At 47.0% G+C, this 19,342-nt stretch overlaps 1 protein-coding gene across 1 annotated transcript in view; it reads left to right on the forward strand.

The window, feature by feature from the left end:
* Positions 1-19,342, forward strand: part of LOC144754563 (aflatoxin B1 aldehyde reductase member 2-like) — a 302,692-nt gene that overhangs the window by 105,328 nt on the left and 178,022 nt on the right. Inside the window, exons 4-5 of the mRNA XM_078642496.1 lie at positions 112-216; positions 10,427-10,523. Coding sequence (XP_078498622.1) covers positions 112-216; positions 10,427-10,523 — 202 coding nt within the window. The remainder of the gene's footprint in view (positions 1-111; positions 217-10,426; positions 10,524-19,342) is intronic.

Here is a 19,342-nt window from a genome sequence, read left to right on the forward strand (position 1 = left end):
TATTGCATTGTGTTCAATGATGTTGACTGTCCCGCTAGGGGCACAGGGCACTGTATGTGCCTGGAGCTGCAAGCATTTGACAGATTTCATCACCCTACTGTTCTGTTACAGGGCAAGTTCAAGGAGCTGGGCCTGTCAAACTACGCATCGTGGGAGGTGATGGAGGCTTACCAAATCTGCAAGAACAATAACTGGGTGCTCCCAACAGTTTATCAGGTGAGACCCCTTACGGTGCTGCTTTAATTGTTTTCGTTCTTGGTAGGTATCATATTAGCCACTAGAGTAGGTTGTCTTAAGTCAGTGTAATGTAAGTCACTGCCACAGTTGTGAAAACTGAGGGTATGCAGCAGAGGTATAGGACTAGAGTAAATTCAGACCATTTCTTCGGAGGTAAACACACATGTAACATAAACACCTTTGAGAGGATGTGGCGGCCTGTGCAGTCAGCTGAAGGAGGTGTGGGTGATATTTGTACACTTGATTGTTTAAAGTTTGCATAAAGCTATATGCAATAATTATTAGACATAATACACATAGCAGAATCTTAGTTAAAAGCACATAAAAAATGGACTCTCATTAAAATAAAATAGTTAGGTAATTTCCTCCCAGAGCTTGATAGCCTGCCCAGCTGCAGGATTGGGTTTGAGGCTCAGGGATGAGGGGGCTGAATTTGGCTTGCTAATGGTCCTGGTTGTCAGCAATGAAAGACTTTAACCAATGGAGAGGGTGTTCCTTGGTGCCAGACGCTTGTTCTACACTGTCCGTGAGCGTCAAGAGCGAGCATGTCAAATTCAGTGGATATTTCGAGGAGTATAAACCTGGTCTGGGAGTTCCCTTAATGCAGTGATTTCAGAAACGAAACTTCCCTTCCTGCAACAATGCAATACATGGAGCTGCCGTCCCTTCTGTACCTGCAGGTTCCAGCTCTGCATTTCCAAACCTTAAAAGCCGTCCTCACTGGAGCACCATTCAACTGGGGTGTATCCACACAGCAGTGACATCACAAGGGTCAGGAATGATAATCTTTTAGGATTTAAAATACTAGGATATGATCAAAAGACTGCCCTAATCGCAATAAGAAAGCAAACATGCAATTAACAATTTTTCATTAAAACAACAACACATGGGACATTATGTTAAAAATCCAACACAGCGGTGGTGTCATTAGGTCAGTGCCAGTCATGTAGTCCACTAGTAAAATGCTATTTTGTTGATGATGTAATCAAAGGAGGGACGAGTAGTAATATTTAATGAGGTACTGCCCCCACACTCCTCCAAAGTCAAAGTATCCTAAACACAGAAGGGGCAGATCCTCAAGTACAGGACAGAACAGGCCCTGTTAAATGGAGCAGCAGGTCCGAACAGTCGGATCAATGGGGATCCGAATGAACAGATCATGATGCGCTCACACACCTGGTAGGGTGTCATGCTTCATCATTGAGCGCTCCTCGTCAGGCCGGCGCTGCAATGCCTGATGGGCCCTGTCGTGTCTAGCTAGACACGTTCTCGTGTTCGGCCCGCAAATGTAATAGTCAGGTGACCCTGTCAATAAAAGGGGCCAGGCGCACGTGCCCAAGGCCAGTTCTGCATCATACATAACTGTTCAGTGTGGTCAATGTCCTAGTATGCGGGCCTAGCGCCCGCCAACTTTACATTGGCGATGAGCAGGACTTACCCGCATGTGCAGCTGCCTTCTTCAAGGTGATTGAGGGGGAGAACACTGCCCGTGTAGAGGGCACCCCTCTGCGAACAGGCGCAGGCCGCACCTAATGACCCGGGGGGCATGTGAAGAGCCCAGGGGCAGAAGGAGATGTTTGGGAGCCCACCCTGCACCAGATGCGCCCATGAATACTTGGCAGCATCCCACCACAGTGAGACCTGCGTGGGGAAAGCAAAAGTCCCGTGGGGAGAAAAAAGGAGCCGGTGGCGTGCTCCTGCCACCAGCCTGCCCCAAAAAATACGTAAGAGCCGAACGGAGCCCACCCGCATTGGTCGCGACGACACGCTGGGCAGAAGGTGAGCCCCAACTGCAGGACAAGAGGGGCAGCGAGGAGAGCAAGTAAAAGACTGCCCAGGAGTGAAACTACCTCTCAGCAAAGTAAGTCCGCAGACTCCGGCAGCAGCTACTGCCCCCAACCACCGCAGCGTGTGAACTGTGAAAGGCTGCTGCGGTAGGGGTGCAGTAGTGAAAGGAGACAGCATGCAGCCTGCGGTGGATCAGAATGGCCAGCAGCGTGTGAGCTGAGAGGCTGCAGTGGTGGGGCGGAGGAGAGAAGAGATGCGAGCGGCTGTTTGGAACTGCGAGGGAAGAGTGCCTAAATCCGGGGTTTCCAACCTTTTGTGTATAAGAGCTACTTATGTTCAATAAAAACCATTGTGACCTACTAATATTACTAGTGTTGCAATGGTGACCACATTAGACAAGATTACATTAGTTGCCACCGTATGTAAGATTACTAAGCAGTGATCCCCTCAGTGCATCAGACATGGCTGCCAGCAGGACTGTAAAAAAGACTTAGTTAATATGGAATATAAAACATAAACCGCTGCAAAACCTAAGCATAAAAGTAAGAATATTAGTAATAAGTCTCCTCACATGATTCATCATTCAAAGACAGTTTTAAAAATAGTTTGGAAATTCAGCCATTTTTCTACAACCCTCAGTGTAATAGTTCTGAAAATACACACGTTTGGCTTGAATACACGGTTTTGGCACTCATACATTAATCAATTAATACATTAACATATAATTCAAACAATTAAAACCTTCTAATTTAGCAGGAAGGGCTGCACACAGGGGAGCTATTCAAAGGTAGCTTGAGAGCTACCAGTATCTCACGAGCTACCCGTTGGAGAAGCCTGGCCTAAATGAACTGGAAGAGGCAGCCGCGGGTTCAACCTCCCTCCCCGACTGAAGTGGAGACGGCCCCAAATGACTCGCAAGGTAAAGAGACGTCGAGGCTGCACAGCGGGAGCAGTTAAGGCCACAGTGAGCGCTTGGTTGCCGCATAATATCCCCAAGACTCAGCCGATGCCTGCATGCTGCACCCTCCCGCCCTGTGCCACTTGAACTGGAACAAAATACGTACCGGTAGAGAGAGGAGATGTGGCCGTTCGGCCGGAGGACCTCCTGAGGTGTGTGTGATCCCTGCGCAGCCCGTGAAGTAGGAGGGGCAGTATACCGAAAGTGAAGGTGTGCGGCCAGCTCCGCGAAAATGAAATAAGGGGAAGATGCGTTGGAATGTGGCATACGTGTCCCCCTCCAACGCCACTGAAGGTGTGTATTGTGGCGCAGCGCAAAAGGAAGAAGACACTCACCATCGAGGAGTAAAAGACCTGTTGCAGACCGGAGAGTGTGATCCAGCGGCGGCCCTCAGGGAATGTGCCTGCTCACGAGACTGAGGAGTGCAGTGTCCTCCGATCTCCGACGCGAGGTAGCGGTGCAGTCTACCCGCGTCTGAGAAGTTACGCTGGCGCTGGCGCATGTCGTCACGCGCCAGCTATAAATAAAGGGGGCGTGTCCCACGATCGGCAGTGGGGACTACGCAGTAAAAGAGCACAAGTGTCCTGAGTAATTATTGCGGCGCAGCGCTCCCACCACGCGCTTCAGCGGCCCCCTCCCCCATCACACTGGCGACGAGGGGCAGAAACGACCCCATGCTGTGCTGTACATTTAACACCTGTGTCTGATATGGGGCAATCGGTGGGCCTTTGATAACAGCCCTGGGCCCATGGTGAGCAGCCCGAGTGTTCCTGGCCTGCTGTGTGCCCTCAGGGGAGCCTGTGGCAGTCGAGGCAGCCCCTGCAGCTCCTGAATATGCTTTGCTGAGACAAAAGCCCCTGTGCACACGGTGGAATCCTCGTTTGAAGGCGCCCCAGCATCTGGTGAGAGGAAGATACATCGTTGAGGCCTGAAACATACTAGCCACAGGAGAGGACCCGGAAGGCGTTATATTCACCCTCGGCCGGGCATCTGCTAGTGTTCCCAGGAGGTAAGCAGTGCATGTGCCGCGAGGTGTGACTGCGTCTGCGCCAAGATGGCGTCCATTTCCGCCATTGAGCCCTTTGTGGTGGATGGAGCACCCTCATCCCTTGCCCCGCGATGGAGAGATTGTACAGACCGCCTCCAGATCTACTTTGAAGGGGCTGGCATAGCCCGGGAAAGGTGCAGAGCCCTACTCCTCCACCTTGGAGGCAAGGATATCCACCGCATCTACAAACCCTGGTAGAAGCCACACCCAAAACGTATGTCACGCTTCTCAACGCCCTAAATGCTCATTTCGAGCCGATGGCAAACAGGGACTACGAAAGGTTCATTTTTCGTCAGGCCAAGCAAGAAGCGGAGGAATTGCTAGGCACGTTCCACGGACGATTGAAAGAGCTGGCCAGCACGTGCGGATTCCGCAACCAACAGGAAGAGATCCGAGGTCAGATAATACAAGGATTTTATTCATCCAAACTGAGAGTGAACATTCTTCAGGAGGATGGGAAGCCCCTGGCGGACATCCTCACCCTGGGGAGGTCAAAGGAGCTGTCGCAAGCCAGAGCGTCCCATATGGAAGCGGCCCTCCACCGACCTGTCAAGACGGAGCAAGTCAACATAGTGGAAAAGGCGAATGTGGTGAGGCCCAAAGTACGCCAAAACGCCGGGAGACGACTGCAAGACAGGAAGAGGCAGTGTGGCTACTGCGGACGCACGCCCCATCGCTTGCAAGACTGCCCAGCGAGAGTCAAAAAGTGCAGTGCATGTGGGTGGATGCACCACTTCGCGGCGGTATGCCGGTCGGCGAAGACAAGGAAAGAGGCGGCGCAGGCGGTAGCGGAAGAGCCAGACAGCGAGGACATGAATGATGACACGGGAGACTACCTGGTTCACAATGTATTCGCAGTTGATCAGCCACGGAAGAAGAGACGACGACTCCCAAGGTGCAGAATTAAGATCCACCATCAGGAGGTGAGAGCCACCATTGACACGGGGACATCGATCGAACTGATGGCTGCCAATGTATATAATCAACTTAAGTCCACGCCCACCACTACGTGAGGCCAGGATCAGAGTATTTGCATACGGCCAGAAGACACCCATCCCGCTCCTGGGATGTTTCAAGACTGAACTGCAACAGAAGGACCTCAAGACCCCCACCACAGTATACATGACCAAAGAAGGAAGCGGCATGCTGATAAGTGGTCAATTAGCAGAAGAACTGAAGCTAATATCATTTGCTATGGAAGTGCAAGAGGAAGAACTAGAGGCCATCATGGAGGAGTTCGCAGACGTCTTCAAAGGTATTGGATGCCTGAAAGGAAAAGAGGTCTGCCTCCATTTTGACCCGTCAGTCCAACCATTGGCGCTGAGGCACAGGCGCATTGCGTTCCACCTGAGACAGAAGGTGGAAGAAGAGTTAGAGGCACTGGAGAGGCAAGGTATTATCGAAAAGGTCAGTGGGCCCACACCGTGGGTGTCCCCGATCGTAGTGGCACGGAAGCCGAAGCAACCGGGGCAGGTCCGCATCTGTGTGGACATGCGCCTCCCAAATGCCGCGGTGAATAGGGAACGCCACCTAACCCCCATCATTGACGACATATTGGGAGAACTGAACGGCGCAAGGTGGTTCTCGAAGATGGACCTCCGGTCCAGCTATCACCAACTACCACTACACCCGGACTACCGATACATTACCACCTTCTCCACGCACGTCGGTCTCAGAAGATACCGACGCCTCAACTTCGGGATCTCGAGCGCTGCAGAGTTGTTTCAAAACATAATCCGCAAAGTCCTCAGCGGGCTCCCAGGAGTCCTAAACGTAAGTGACGATCTGCTCATCTATGCGTCATCGATCGAAGACCACCATCGGAGACTTCGTGGGGTTCTCCAGAGGATCAAAGAATCCGGACTGACTCTACATCGAGAAAAGTGCCAATTCCTAAAGAACAAGATAAGTTTCTTTGGCTACACATTCCCGGACCAAGGAGTGGCCCCAGACCCTGACAAGTAACGAGATGTACAAGAAGCCCCAGCGCCTACCAATATCTCAGAGATAAGAAGCTTCCTGGGAATGGTGAACTTTTGCAGACGTTTTATCCCAGACTTGTCAAATCTCACAAAACCCCTTAGGGAACTGACAAAGGCCTCCACCACATGGCAGTGGGGCCCAGAGGAGGAGCAAACCTTCAAAGACACTAAGGCAGCTCTGTCAGCAGACACGACGCTGTCCTACTTCAACCCAGCCCAATCCACCAACGTATCTGTGGACGCCAGCCCCCATAGGCTTGGAGCAGTACTCACTCAACTGCAAGGGAACGGAGAGTGGGCCCCAATAGCGTATGCGAGTCAGTCCCTGACGGACACAGAACAGAGATACTCGCAAATTGAACGAGAAGCAATCGCCATCCACTGGGCCTGTCGGCATTTCCACGTCTACATGTATGGCCATCCATTCACAGTGTCCACAGACCACAAGCCCTTTATCCCCTTGTTTCAAGGATCAGCGTCCAAACCTCCGCCGAGGATTAAAAAGTGGATACTTCAACCACAGGGATACGACTACCGGGTGGAGTACAAACCGGGCTCGTCCAACCCAACGGACTACCTCTCGAGGCACCCCAGGGCGGCAACCAAAGCGGAAGAAGAGGATGCCGAAGACACGGAAGAATATGTCCGTCTTATATCAGAAAGATCCTGACAACTGCCCATGTGTCTCGAGACCATTGTAGAAGCTACCCGGAGTGATGAGTGCCTGCAATTGGCCCTAAGCGCAATCCAATCGAATGACTGGTGGCACATTCAATCCACAATGACCCGAAGGACTCTACAAGCAAAGACTGTTCTGGAATCAATTGTGCAAGTCAAAGATGAACTTTCAGTCGATAGCAGCGGGTGTCTGCTCCGAGGCCCGCGGATAGTGATACCATAAAGTCTGGCTCAACAGGCAGTGGACCTCGCACACAGGGGACACCAAGACATGGTGAGAACCAAGAGCCGACTGAGAGCCAAGGTTCCCAGGAATGGACCCACTGGTTGAACAAACAGTCAGGGCATGCGCATGGTGCCAGGCAGCGGGCCAACCAGATCGCCCTCACCCCGTCATCACGGAGGAGAACCCTCAATGACCATGGGAGCGGGTGAGTGTAGACTTTGGACACCTCTCAGATGTACGCTATGCTCTGGTAATCATCGATGATTACACGAAATACCCTGAGGTTGAGATCGTGGGAAGTCAGACAGCCATGGAGGTCATCACCAAGCACGAGAAGACCATAGCTACCCACGGAATATTCGAAGTGGTGAAGACAGACACCGGTCCACCCTTCCAGGGACAGGAGTTTGCAGACTATCTTAAAGTCTGGGGGATCCAACACCGGAAAGTGGCCTCAGGCAAATGGGGAAGTAGAGAGATTCATGCGTACTCTCAACACGACTGAGGCAGCTCCGTAACCAGCAATCATGGGCCAAGTTATGCGAGACACCATCACACATCACCCGAGCTGGACCCCGTCCCAGATTGACGCGGAAAAGACCCTGGCCAACAGGACCAGCTCCAATGACCAGGCCAGTGCCAACCGACGGGCCCGGTTGTCTGTCATTCAAGTGAGAGACAGAGTCTATATCAAGGACAGGTACCCAGGAAGCGAATTCCGGCTTCCATTCTGTTATAAGCAAGGTTCCAAGGATGACAAGAGGTAGCCATGAAGTATTACCATGTAGAGGTTTATTAGTTGCTTCAGTAGATATAAGTTATAAGTCTTGTTAAGTTCATTAGACGTTAGTAGAAGACATTTGTAGAAGTCCCACCAGGAGCTAGATGGTTGTTGCTCAGCCTACACTCTTCAACTGTCATTCCTCACATACCAACTAGCATACTCACATTCTAATCACACTGTCATCAGGCATTCCAACATTCCACGCAGACATCACATTCATTCTGGCTGAGCAACTAAGAAGAGGATGCACTAGGGAGAATTAAGTCACTACATATCCTCTTCCCTTGGGAACAACAAACAATAAGAATTGCAACAATGCAGCATAAACAAGACATTGAATGTGCAAGGAACATTGTGCATAATTCATCTAAAAAGTATGAAAAATACAAAGGAAGAATAATCTGTGCTAATTCTTCCTTTGTATTTTTCATACTTTTTAGATGCAGACATCACATTCATTCTGGCTGAGCAACTAAGAAGAGGATGCACTAGGGAGAATTAAGTCACTACACATTCGAACATAGGCCCTGGACAGTTGTCCGTAGGACCGGTACCATGATAACCGCCAGAAGAGGAACGGAGGAGGTCACCCGCAACATCTCGTTCTTCAAGAAAGTGGATGCCAAGACTCCAGACCTGCTGGCATCAGAAAACATGGACACCAGCCCAAGTCAACCGGCAGAGGAGGAAGTCCCAGACTGTGACCACGAGCCAACCACCACTGGAAATGAGACCCGGTCAGATCAGGGCACACCTTCCCTGCCGGGAACACCAGTTGCGAGTCCACCGAGTGTTCCCGCAACGTGAATCCACACTCCAGATAACCGGAGTTCCATGAACGAGCCACCCAGGAACTGTCTGTGTGCGCCCGTCAACCTGCAGCATACCAAAGTAGAGCGCACCCGGCCATTGGAAGATCCACCCTTGGAATTACGCGATAATAGGCCCTGGCCATGAGGGGAGTTCTGCAGCAATCCCTAAGGGTGGCCTACGCAAAGCCCGCACAGCCCACATGGTAACGTGGAAACCCAAGGTCAAGGGGCCTCGGCGGAGTTTCTGTGAAAAGGTCTAAACGGGAGCAATGCGGCAGCTCCTCGACACACACAGGACGCAGGGAGGCCATAGTCGAAGACCGGTCACCCAAAGACCAGGAGAGGGAGGCCTCACACGGAGATCTTCCAGAGTGGACCTCACCACAGCTCCCAATAAACTGATGCTGGACTCTGTACATTGAATTTGACACTGCGAGACCAGACCGGTCTAAAACACTTCGCCAAGGTCAACTAAAACATCATGACCATGCGGTCTAAAGCTCCAGGGAGGCCTGGCAGACGGCCTGAAGAAACTCAATTAATACTATTTGTTGTATGTTTATTTCCTCCAGGTTGGACTTTTGTTCCTTTTCTTTTTCATTAAGGTGGGTGGGATGTTGTGTTTAGCTAGACACGCTCTAGTATTCTGCCCTCAAATGTAATAGACTTTACACCCACCCACCACAGGCGTCACCAGTCAGGTGACCCTGTCAATAAAAGGGGCCTGGCACACGTGACCGAAGCCAATACTGCATCATACGTCAGTGTGGTCAGTGTCCTAGTATGCGGGCCTAGCGCCCGCCAACTTTACAGGCCCCTCACTGGGGGCTCTTTGAGAGAGATCTTCTGATCATAAAGCCGTATGACGTGTTAAAAGTGAGGCAGTGACATAGGGTGGTGAAGAGGCGATAATAAAAAGGGTCTAAGGGATCCAAAGAGATTTTAATGAAGTAGTGGTCCCTTGACTCGTTAAAAACAGAGAAGCAATCTGAGGTGATAATGTACCCTAATAGCTAAAGTGTGTGGAGAGTAGGGTTCACATTTTTCATGCCTAGTGTGCCAGGATGGTCAATGGCATTTCATCAAGACGGGGCTGATAGCTACCCTACAAACAAAGAATGTGGGGGCCAAGAAGATACGTGAAGAACAAGGGTACCAACTTAAACAATAAATGCTGCATCTGCTGCGGTGCTAAGAGGCTGATTCCACCCAGAGATCGGGTGAAAAGCGCCCCTTAAGTGAGGCAGAGGACCGCGTCTATAGTCGTACGAGACCTATCCTGCAGAGGAGGGTAGGTCTTGGGCGACTATACCAAAAGAACCACTTTCTATTTATCCACAGTTAGACGCTAGGGGCGCTTTTCTTCGGATCTCTCAGTGGAATCAGCCTCTCTGCACTGCCGCAGTGCAGGATTTATTGTTTAAGTTGGTATCCTATTTCTTCATGTCGGAAGACCAAATTGAAAAGGATATTCACAAGTTTCAAAATACCTTTTTTTCTGCTTGTAGGAAAATATTGCAGAAATGTCTTCTTTCTGTAAATGACCCCTACAGAGGTTCTGCCTTCCTTTACGTAAACCCAAACCCCTGCATTTTGTTCTGAGTAGCAAAGGACATAAACCTTTTTGCTTAGACATTTGCCTATGATGCAGACGTGCTTCTGAGGACAAAAAAAGATACTTTACACTGATAGGCAACTTCAGTGTTGCAAAGAATTTCTGTGATGTTGTCCTGGATTTACAATCGCAGGAGAAACATTGGCTGATCCTGAGCAGGAGTTGTTGGCATCTAGCAGCCAATCAATTTGATAGAATAGTCACACCTGTGAACTAAAGTGCAAATCAGGGCCACATCAAACATTAAAGTGCATTGCTTCAAAGTTCACCTGTCTGATATTTCCATTTTCCTTTTCAGGGGATGTACAATGCAACCACTCGGCAGGTGGAGACAGAGCTTCTGCCATGTCTGCGCCACCTGGGTATCCGATTCTATGCTTACAGTCCCTTGGCTGGTAAGGGCTAAATTGTATGGAGGAGGGTGGTGAGCCTGAGATTTCTCTTTCACCTGTGAATCTGATTCTCTGTTACTGTGGCAGGTGATGGATGTAGAGGAGAGAATGGAGCCTCCAATGTCTACGTACTTCATGAATTTGATTCTTGTATTCGTGGGTTGGTGTGGATGAGTGGTCCTGGATCCACTGTATTAGTGTTTGAGGGTTCAGACAAATGTTCTAACACACATCGTCTAGTAAGGGATATAGAAGTTCAAAATAATGCATGTGCTGCTAAATACTGAATGTTTGAAAAAAAATCTTTATTGATTTTGAATATAGCTTACAAGAGCAAGCAAAGGTGTTCCATGTCCAATCGATGGGAGCATCGAGTACAATAAACACTAAGAGGTTTGAAGTAGGTGGCCTCAGAAGAGCTTCTCGCCCATTAACACAAAGGTCATCACTATTTTCCCTGATCCCCTGAAGCACCACTTACACTGTGCAAAACAAAAGGCGGGTGGTTTGTCCTTTGGTGGGTCATTTAGTTGCAGTAACCACCCACGATAACCCATGGTGGTGCATTCAGGGATCCCATACATTTTCAGACTTCTAAGAGTAGCCTCTTGCCTGGTGTACAGATGTCTCTGCCTTTTCCCAGATCCTAACCGCAGCTCGCCAGACCACTATAGGAGTCAGCTCACAGAACCCTTATACTTGGGAGGAGCCCGCTCATTCCAAATAACCAATAGCATTACTCTAGCACTGTCTTCTATTTTCAGCTCGGTGGTCCTGGCCAATATTATGCCCACCCTATTCATAAAAGGGCATAGTTTACAACACAGCTAAAGTGTATCATCTGCCCACAACCACTAGCACATAGATCATTGGGTATCCTGCCAAATGTAAAATACTGTACAGGAATTATCAACTCTATGCAATTCTGTTACACTAGTCTGAACCCTGTGTTATGGGCACTTCACAAGGGTGTTGCAAGGCTTCTTACCCATGAATTAACCCTCCCTCCCGCAGGCCCAATGCCCATTCTGATCTTAAGGTTAACAAAAGAGCCTTATATTGTATACCATGGTCATATGAATCCGTGAAACAGCTTTGTCAGACAAAGGCTCAGAAAGTACCCAATCCTTATCAGGGACCCTCTATCAAGACAGTGCCATCCGTTCTATGTACTTCAGTGGGATGTCTGGAAGTTACAGGTATCTGCAAAATTCGGATTTTGTGAATTAAAACTCCTGTTAGAGTTGTGCACAGAAGTTTAATGCACTGCCCTTCCCAAACATCAGCTACGGTATATACACCAATTATATCCCATTTTTGAGATCCCAATAAAAGATTCTGTTCCCCAGTCCCTTCCAAACCACAGTGCATTCTGTAAGGAGGTCTGTGGCCGTCCGCCATACCCTCACTAAAGTATCAGTATGCCTCAGTAACGACCGCTGACCCCGCCGCGAATACAGCGTGATATTTGTTCTTTGCGGAACCCCAAAAACAAAGTAACTGTCCAGCAATTTGCTGCTGTGTATCACAAGCCTGTACCTGCCATTGGGTTAACAAAAAACAAGTATTCGTAAAGACAATAGTTCTAGCTTATGCAAGAGCTATTGGCTATGCCAATGTGTTTTAGCCACGTTGTACACCAGCATGCCTGCTGTTCAGCATGTCTTAAAGTTAGGGACGTAGAGGAGAATGGTGTGGGGTAGAGTGGGGTGTCAGAGTGAAGTAAAGGGGCATATCTTAGAGTGGAGTAAAGTGACACAGTGGAGCGTTGTGGCATGTCATAGAATCGCATGTTGTAGAGTAAAGTAGAGTGGAGTGGCAAAGGGTGGAGTGGAAGGGTGTGGAGTGGCATATAGAGGAGAGGAGTGGAGTGGCATACAGAGGAGTAGGGTAGAGTGGAGTGGCATATACCAGAGTGGAGTTGCGTAGAGTGGAGTGGTTTAGGGTGAAGTGGAACAGAATGGAGTGTTATGGCTTAGAGTGGTGTGGAGTAGAGTATAATGGCTTGGAGTGGTATAGAGTAAAGTGGTGTGACGTTGAGTAGTGTAAAGTGGTGTGACGTTGAGTAGAGTGAAGTGGCCTAGAATAGAGTGGCATTGTGTGGAGTGGCATAGAGTGACATGTTGTGGAGTGGCATAAAAGGGAGTCGCATGGACTGGCATAGAGTGCAGTCGCGTAGAGTACACCACTCCTTTCTATGCCATGGCACTCTACACCAGAGTAGAGTGGCGTAAAATGCAGTGGCGTAGAGTGGGGATATAGTCTTTACAACACAGCTGTTACCACACAATACCATTACCACACATCCTTAGGACTCTTAGATACATAACAGAAGAAGAAACCCTGTCCTTACTACAAGCATACGAGCCCACAGAACACATTAGAGGGGAGGTAATTAAAACAGTTCCGATTGATGCAAATAGAACATCCAGACATAAGGTAAGGAAACCAGACCTCAACAACTTACATCAAGTCCAGCTATCCACTAACCTGCCTGAACGGGACCCTAGCAACACAAGAAAGCCCCTGAAAAACCTACTGCTCAACTGTAGGTCAGCAGTAAAACATGCATCAGACATCGCTGCACTTATCATTAACCAGGAAATTGACCTAGCGATCCTAACAGAAACATGGCTTTCGGAATCAGCATCTCCATGCATAGATCTGTTAGTGCCCCCTCATTATAACATAGTGAGACTGGATAGACCAAAAAAGATCGGAGGTGGGATAGCATGCATCCATCGATCAGACATAGAAATCAACCAAATAGAATCCGATCCTCTGGAGTCCTGTGAATACCTAGGTCTTAATATACGATCAACAGACAATCAAAGATGCAACCTGCATGCCATATATCACCCTCCAGGAAATAATGCTATTTTTATAAACCAGTTAATTGAAATTATCACGGATAACTCTAACACTCACTCTAACGACATATTCCTGGGCGATTTCAACTTACACTGGGATGACGGGAAGGACAAACTGATTAACGCTCTTAAAGACTTCTTGATGGAGCTAAACCTTACCCAAGCCTGCACACAGCCAACACACTCAAAAGGAGGAACGCTAGACTGGATATTATCAAGAAACAAGGACATAAGGATCCACTCAGTTATGCCGTGCGACTGGTCAGATCACCATGCCATACCTTTCCTAATACCAACACTGAAAAGGAAAAAGATCGTGCAGCCTATTAAACTCAAAAAGTGGATCCGGGACACTAAAGACTCGAATATGGAACGGTTAGTAGAAAATTGTGAGTAAGATCTGAATCCACCAAACAACATGTGGAATGTGAATGATCTAACTGACCACTACATTACGACAGTAGCAAATATAGTTAACACTACTATGCCACTAAAGCTGAAAAGAGTCTCGGAAAAGGACAAAAACCCTTGGTTTAATGGTACACTGAATGAAGATAGGAGGAAACTAAGAATGGTAGAAAGAAAATGGAGACAACACCCTGCAACACCAGAGCTGAAATCACTCAGAAAAGTCAGAAACAAGTACAACAAAAAGATCCTCAAGTCCAAAAAAGAATATATTAGATCAGAATTGGATAACGCCAAAAACAGGCCACGGAAACTATTTGAGATATTAAAGCAACAATCTAACAAATTGTCAAAATCGGCCCAAGAAACCACTAAAACTCAGCTGAGCTGTGAAGAATTCTCAAATTTCTTTACCGACAAGGCCAACACTATGGAAACAGAGCTCAAGATGGCAGCGGACAACCTGCCCAACCAACCACACAGACTGAACAATACCACTCTGACGTCCGACCCCGAGGAAGCAAAAAACAAAGCTCATTGGGACACTTTCAAGTTATATGATCAGAACACCATCTCTAAAACACTAGCGGATATCAAACCGAATAACCACTATAATGATCCACTCCCCACCAAATGTCTACAAAACATCAACCACATCATCATCCCAATATGGACAAAAATTATAAATGCCTCGCTAGCACAAGGGATCCTTCCAGAATGCTTAAAAACAGGCCAAGTTGTCCCGATCATCAAGAAACCAACAGCGGACCCAGCAGATCCTAATAACTTTCGCCCAGTTACCAACATTCCGTTACTGGCCAAACTAATCGAGAAATGTGTACAAAACCAACTGAGCCAACACATGGCTAAGTTCATGCTATTGGACGACTGCCAATCGGGATTCAGGGCAGGCCACAACACGGAAACAGCGATCCTACATATCGTTGATGACGCAATACAGGCCCTAGATCGCAATAGAACATGTTTACTAATCCTTCTCGACCTGTCATCTGCATTCGACACTGTAAATCATGAAAAATTACTAGACAGACTAAATAAAAGAATGGGAATATCGGGAAATGTGCTGAAATGGTTTGAATTCTTCCTTCAGAACAGATCTCAAAGATTCTTGGTCAACCAGACACTTTCCCAATCTTGTCCGAACTCGATCGGAGTCCCTCAAGGATCTACATTATCTCCTTCACTTTTTAACTTATACGTCGAACCTCTAGCAGAAATCCTACGGGACGCAAACATATCTTATCACATGTACGCGGACGACATGCAGATTTACATCAAGGTCGCATCGATAGAGGACATCAAGTTAATCAATGAGGCTTTAAAAGAGACAATAAGCTGACTAACCAGTAATCTCACCACCCAAAAATAACACAGAGGCAATTGAATGGACCAAATTGATCACAGCACTAAACCGCACCCCTACGCTAGTGGACTCAGCCAAATCATTAGGAATCACACTGGATAAGAATCTAGACATGAACGCCCACATCAAAACAATGGCAAAAAATGCCCGCTTTCACTTGAACTACTTAAGGAAAGTGAAACCATTCATCTCGTCGGCAGATCTCAAACTGGCAATACAATCTTTAGTTATCTCAAGGATTGAATACGGATGTACAACCTTAGCAGGCCTACCAAAAATTTCCACGGCACCACTAAAAGCTTGCCTCAATGCAGCAGCAAGGCTCATTACCGGATCGAGGAAATTCGACCATATCTCTCCACACCTAAAAGCGTTAAACTGGCTACCATATGAAGCCAGGATCCAATTTAAAATGGCATGTATCACCAAGATACCTGGCCCAGAAGATTGAACTTTGTGGAGGAGGCAGACCAGCTAGGAGTGCCAAGGAGCGGCTGCTGAGGCCACCCATATTCCGGAAGAAGAAAACATACGACAGAGCTTTCTCTGGGGCAGCCCCCAGAATATGGAACTCACTCCCTCCGAAGATCAGGAAAATTGCAAACACGGCAACATTCAAAAAGGAAGCTAAGATCTTCCTAATGAGTAAGTTCCTTACATAGACAAGAATGGACCACCGCCACAGATTATTAGAGGTGCCTAGACGGAACATCGAATGAAAGAGATTGTCTCTGGATAAACGGGGAACAACATAGCGGCGCTATACCTTCCCAGAACCCGGGGGAAGTTTGCACAGATAAAGACAATTAAGAACTATTTGTACAGGAATACAACATACAGTATAGTAGGCTAGTAGAATAACATATGTGTTAACCTGGGAGATAGACGCAGACTGAAATTATATAGAAAGGTTAATCCCGATGTTATTTCTAGCCTAATTTGTTAGCAATCATTGTACATATTCCAGGATATATCCCCATTTGACGTATACCTAACCTACCTCATGTCAGTGTGATGCGTTTACTATATAGCTATATACATACCTACCTCATTCACTATATGGTAATGTAATGCGAGTTGTATCTCAAACCTACCTCATGTATATGTAACTGTGAAGCGCTTTGATACCCAAGGGTCACGTTCGCGCTATATAAAACTCTCTAAATAAAATAAATAAATAAAATAAAATAAACCCTTAATACACATCCTTAACACATATGCTTTTACCAGGAATGTCTTTTCCATACAAATTGTCAAAAATTACAGGCTGCCACGGACCTACGCTTTTTGGCTCTCATAAATGAGCCTTGCTCGCATGAGCGCCGAAACAAGTAGGTCAGTAGCAGCCTTCCATTTTTTCAAATAAAATACTTTATAATTTCCCACCAGAATTGGGTGTACGGCGTTATTCTTCTCGGAGGAACAGTGGAGTAATGTTTGGCAGGGGTCCGTTCCCACACGCTGAGGCTGCTGCCCTGTGAGGGTTGCTAGCCTCCCACCAATGGAGCTATGCTTTATGTGTGTGTGTGTGTGTTACCACCCAAAATATCCCTACCCTCCCTAAACCCTAAAAATACGATTACCACCGAAATACCCCTACCCACCCTAAACCCTAATAATTCCCTTGCCAATCAAATACCTCTACCCACCCTAAACCCTAAAAATACCCTTGCCCCCCCAAATACCCGTACCCACCTAAACACTCATGCCCTGATATATATATACACACACAGGTCTGCATGTGTATATAAAAAGGCTTTATACTTGCCTGCAAGATACTTACTTATTTGCTGTAAAGTCATGCGTGGTAAAGGCAACATTTTGCGTGGTAAAGGCATATATGCGTAGTTGAGGATTTGTTTGTTAAGGACGTACAACCAATAGAGTGACCTAGAATGCAGTAGCATAGAGTGGAGTGGCGTAGAGTTGAATAGAGTGACGTAGAGTTGATAAGAGTGGAGTGGAGTGGAGTTGAGTGGAGTGGCACAGAATGCAGTGGCGTACAGTGCATTGGTGTAGAGTGCAGTGGCATAGATTAAAGTGGTGCAGAGTAGAGTGGCTAAAAGTGAAGCGGTGCAGAGTAGACTGAAGTGGTGCAGAATGAAGTGGTGTAGAGTGCAGTGGCATTGATAAGAGTTGTTCAGACTAGCGTGGCATAGGGTGCACTGGCATAGAGTGGAATGTTGAAGAGTTGGGTGGAGTGAGGCAGAGTAGAGTGGAGTAGAGTATAGGGTGTAAAGTGCATCGGCTTAGAGAGCCGTGGTACAGAGTAGAGTGGTGGAGAGTGCAGTGTTGCAGATTAGAGTGTCCTAGTTTAGTGGTGTGCGGTAGGGTGGCATAGAGTGCAGTGGCGTAGAGTAAAGTTGTGCAGAGTAGAATAGAGACTAAAAGTGCAGTGACGTAGAGGGTAATGGTGTAGAGTGGTGTAGAGTGCAGTGACGTGGAGTGGTGTAGAGCTGAGTGGTGTAGAGTGGAGAGGTGTGGTGTAGAGTGCTGAGGTGTAGAGTACAGTGGTGCAGAGTAGTATAGAATGAAGTGCCGCAGAGTAGAGTGGCATAGAGTGCAGTGGCACAGAGTAGAGTGGTGGAAAGTAGTGTAGAGTGTAATGGCATTGAATAGAGTGGTGCAGACTAGAGTGCATGGCATAGAGTGGAGTGTTGAAGAGTAGAGTGGCGTAGAGTGCTGTGATGCAGAGTAAAGTGCAGTAAAGTGGTGTAGAGTACAGTGGCATGAAGTGTCGTAGTACAGAGTAGAGTGGCATAGAGTGCAGTGGTGGAGAATGCAGTGGCGCAGAGTAGAATGTCTTAAGAGTTCAGTGGTATCTAGTGCAGTGGCATAGAGTACAGTGGTACAAAGTAGAGTGCATTGGTGTAGAGTGCAGTGCTGCAGAGTAGAGTGGTGTAGAGTTCAGTAGTGACGAGTGGAGTGGCCTGGAGTGGTGTAGAGAGGAGAGTGGCATAAAGTGGGATAGAGTGTATCGTCATGGAGTGGGGTAGTGTACAGTAGAGAGGCGTAGATTGGATCAGCTTAGAGTGCAATGGTGTAGAGTTGAGTGGTGCAGAGTAGAGTGGCTTAAAGTGTAGTGGCTTAGAGTGCATTGGCGTGGAGTGCAGTACAGTAGCGTAGAGTGCTGTGGCATAGAGTGCATTGGTAAAGAGTAGAGTGGAGTGGTATAAAGTGGAGTATGCATGGTGTGGTAGCACACTGCCATTACAAACAACACATTTTCAATTGAAATGACCATTGCATTTGCACAGGCATACAGTTTTCCTGATAAAAACTACACAACGCACAAACAATAATGTAAATGGCATCACCAAATTTATTGATTTGCTTTGATCATATTTAGGGCTCCAGTTTTTATGGTATTTATTTTTTTAACATTACCATCTGTAGTTATCCATATTTAATTTTTGGCCATTTTATCTGTATTTATCCATATTTATTTTGTGTTTTGCCTATAAATGTAGTTGTAAAACTGTACATTTCCATATTTATTTAAATGATAGACACGCACTCATACTTTGATGTCTGTCGTGTTTTAGCTATTTAAGTTGCCAAATATTACATAACAGTACCTCCACTTGCAAATATTAGCATTATACCACAAATGTATGTTGACAAATGCAGTTATTTAAAGAAATGTCATCCCGTTTTTTAATTTCCCATGCTGTGCATCTGCTCAGCTGTTGGGCTAAATTCATAAAAGACAGCACGAAGAGTCACTGAAAAGAAGTGCATTTTCTGTATTTATCCATTTTTAAAAATTAATGCAGACAGAAAACACATTGTTTTCTGTCGGTATTTATCTGTAAAAATCTGTCAAAATGGAAAACAGGGAGTCCTAATCATATTAAAATATTGGTTTCCACCACTCCTCAAAATTACCAAAGAATGTGCTTCATAGCTGCTTTCTTAATTCAGCCATATTCTGAAATATCTGAACAGCTAATATACAACCATCTAACATTTATTGTGTGCTAGAAAAAAAACACAACCCTAGCAACATTGCTGCATAAATACTCTCACTTTGAAGTCAGAGAAAGAAAAGTAAGTACCAAGCTCTCTCAGTAGAAGAGCCTGACATTTGACTTCTGTCTTTGAACGCACAGCAAAATGACATCAAAATGATTGCATAAAGCAAGCACTTAGAAGAATAT

The sequence above is a fragment of the Lissotriton helveticus genome, chromosome 5_1 (genome assembly GCF_964261635.1).
Source record: "Lissotriton helveticus chromosome 5_1, aLisHel1.1, whole genome shotgun sequence".
Taxonomy (NCBI): Eukaryota; Metazoa; Chordata; class Amphibia; order Caudata; family Salamandridae; genus Lissotriton; species Lissotriton helveticus.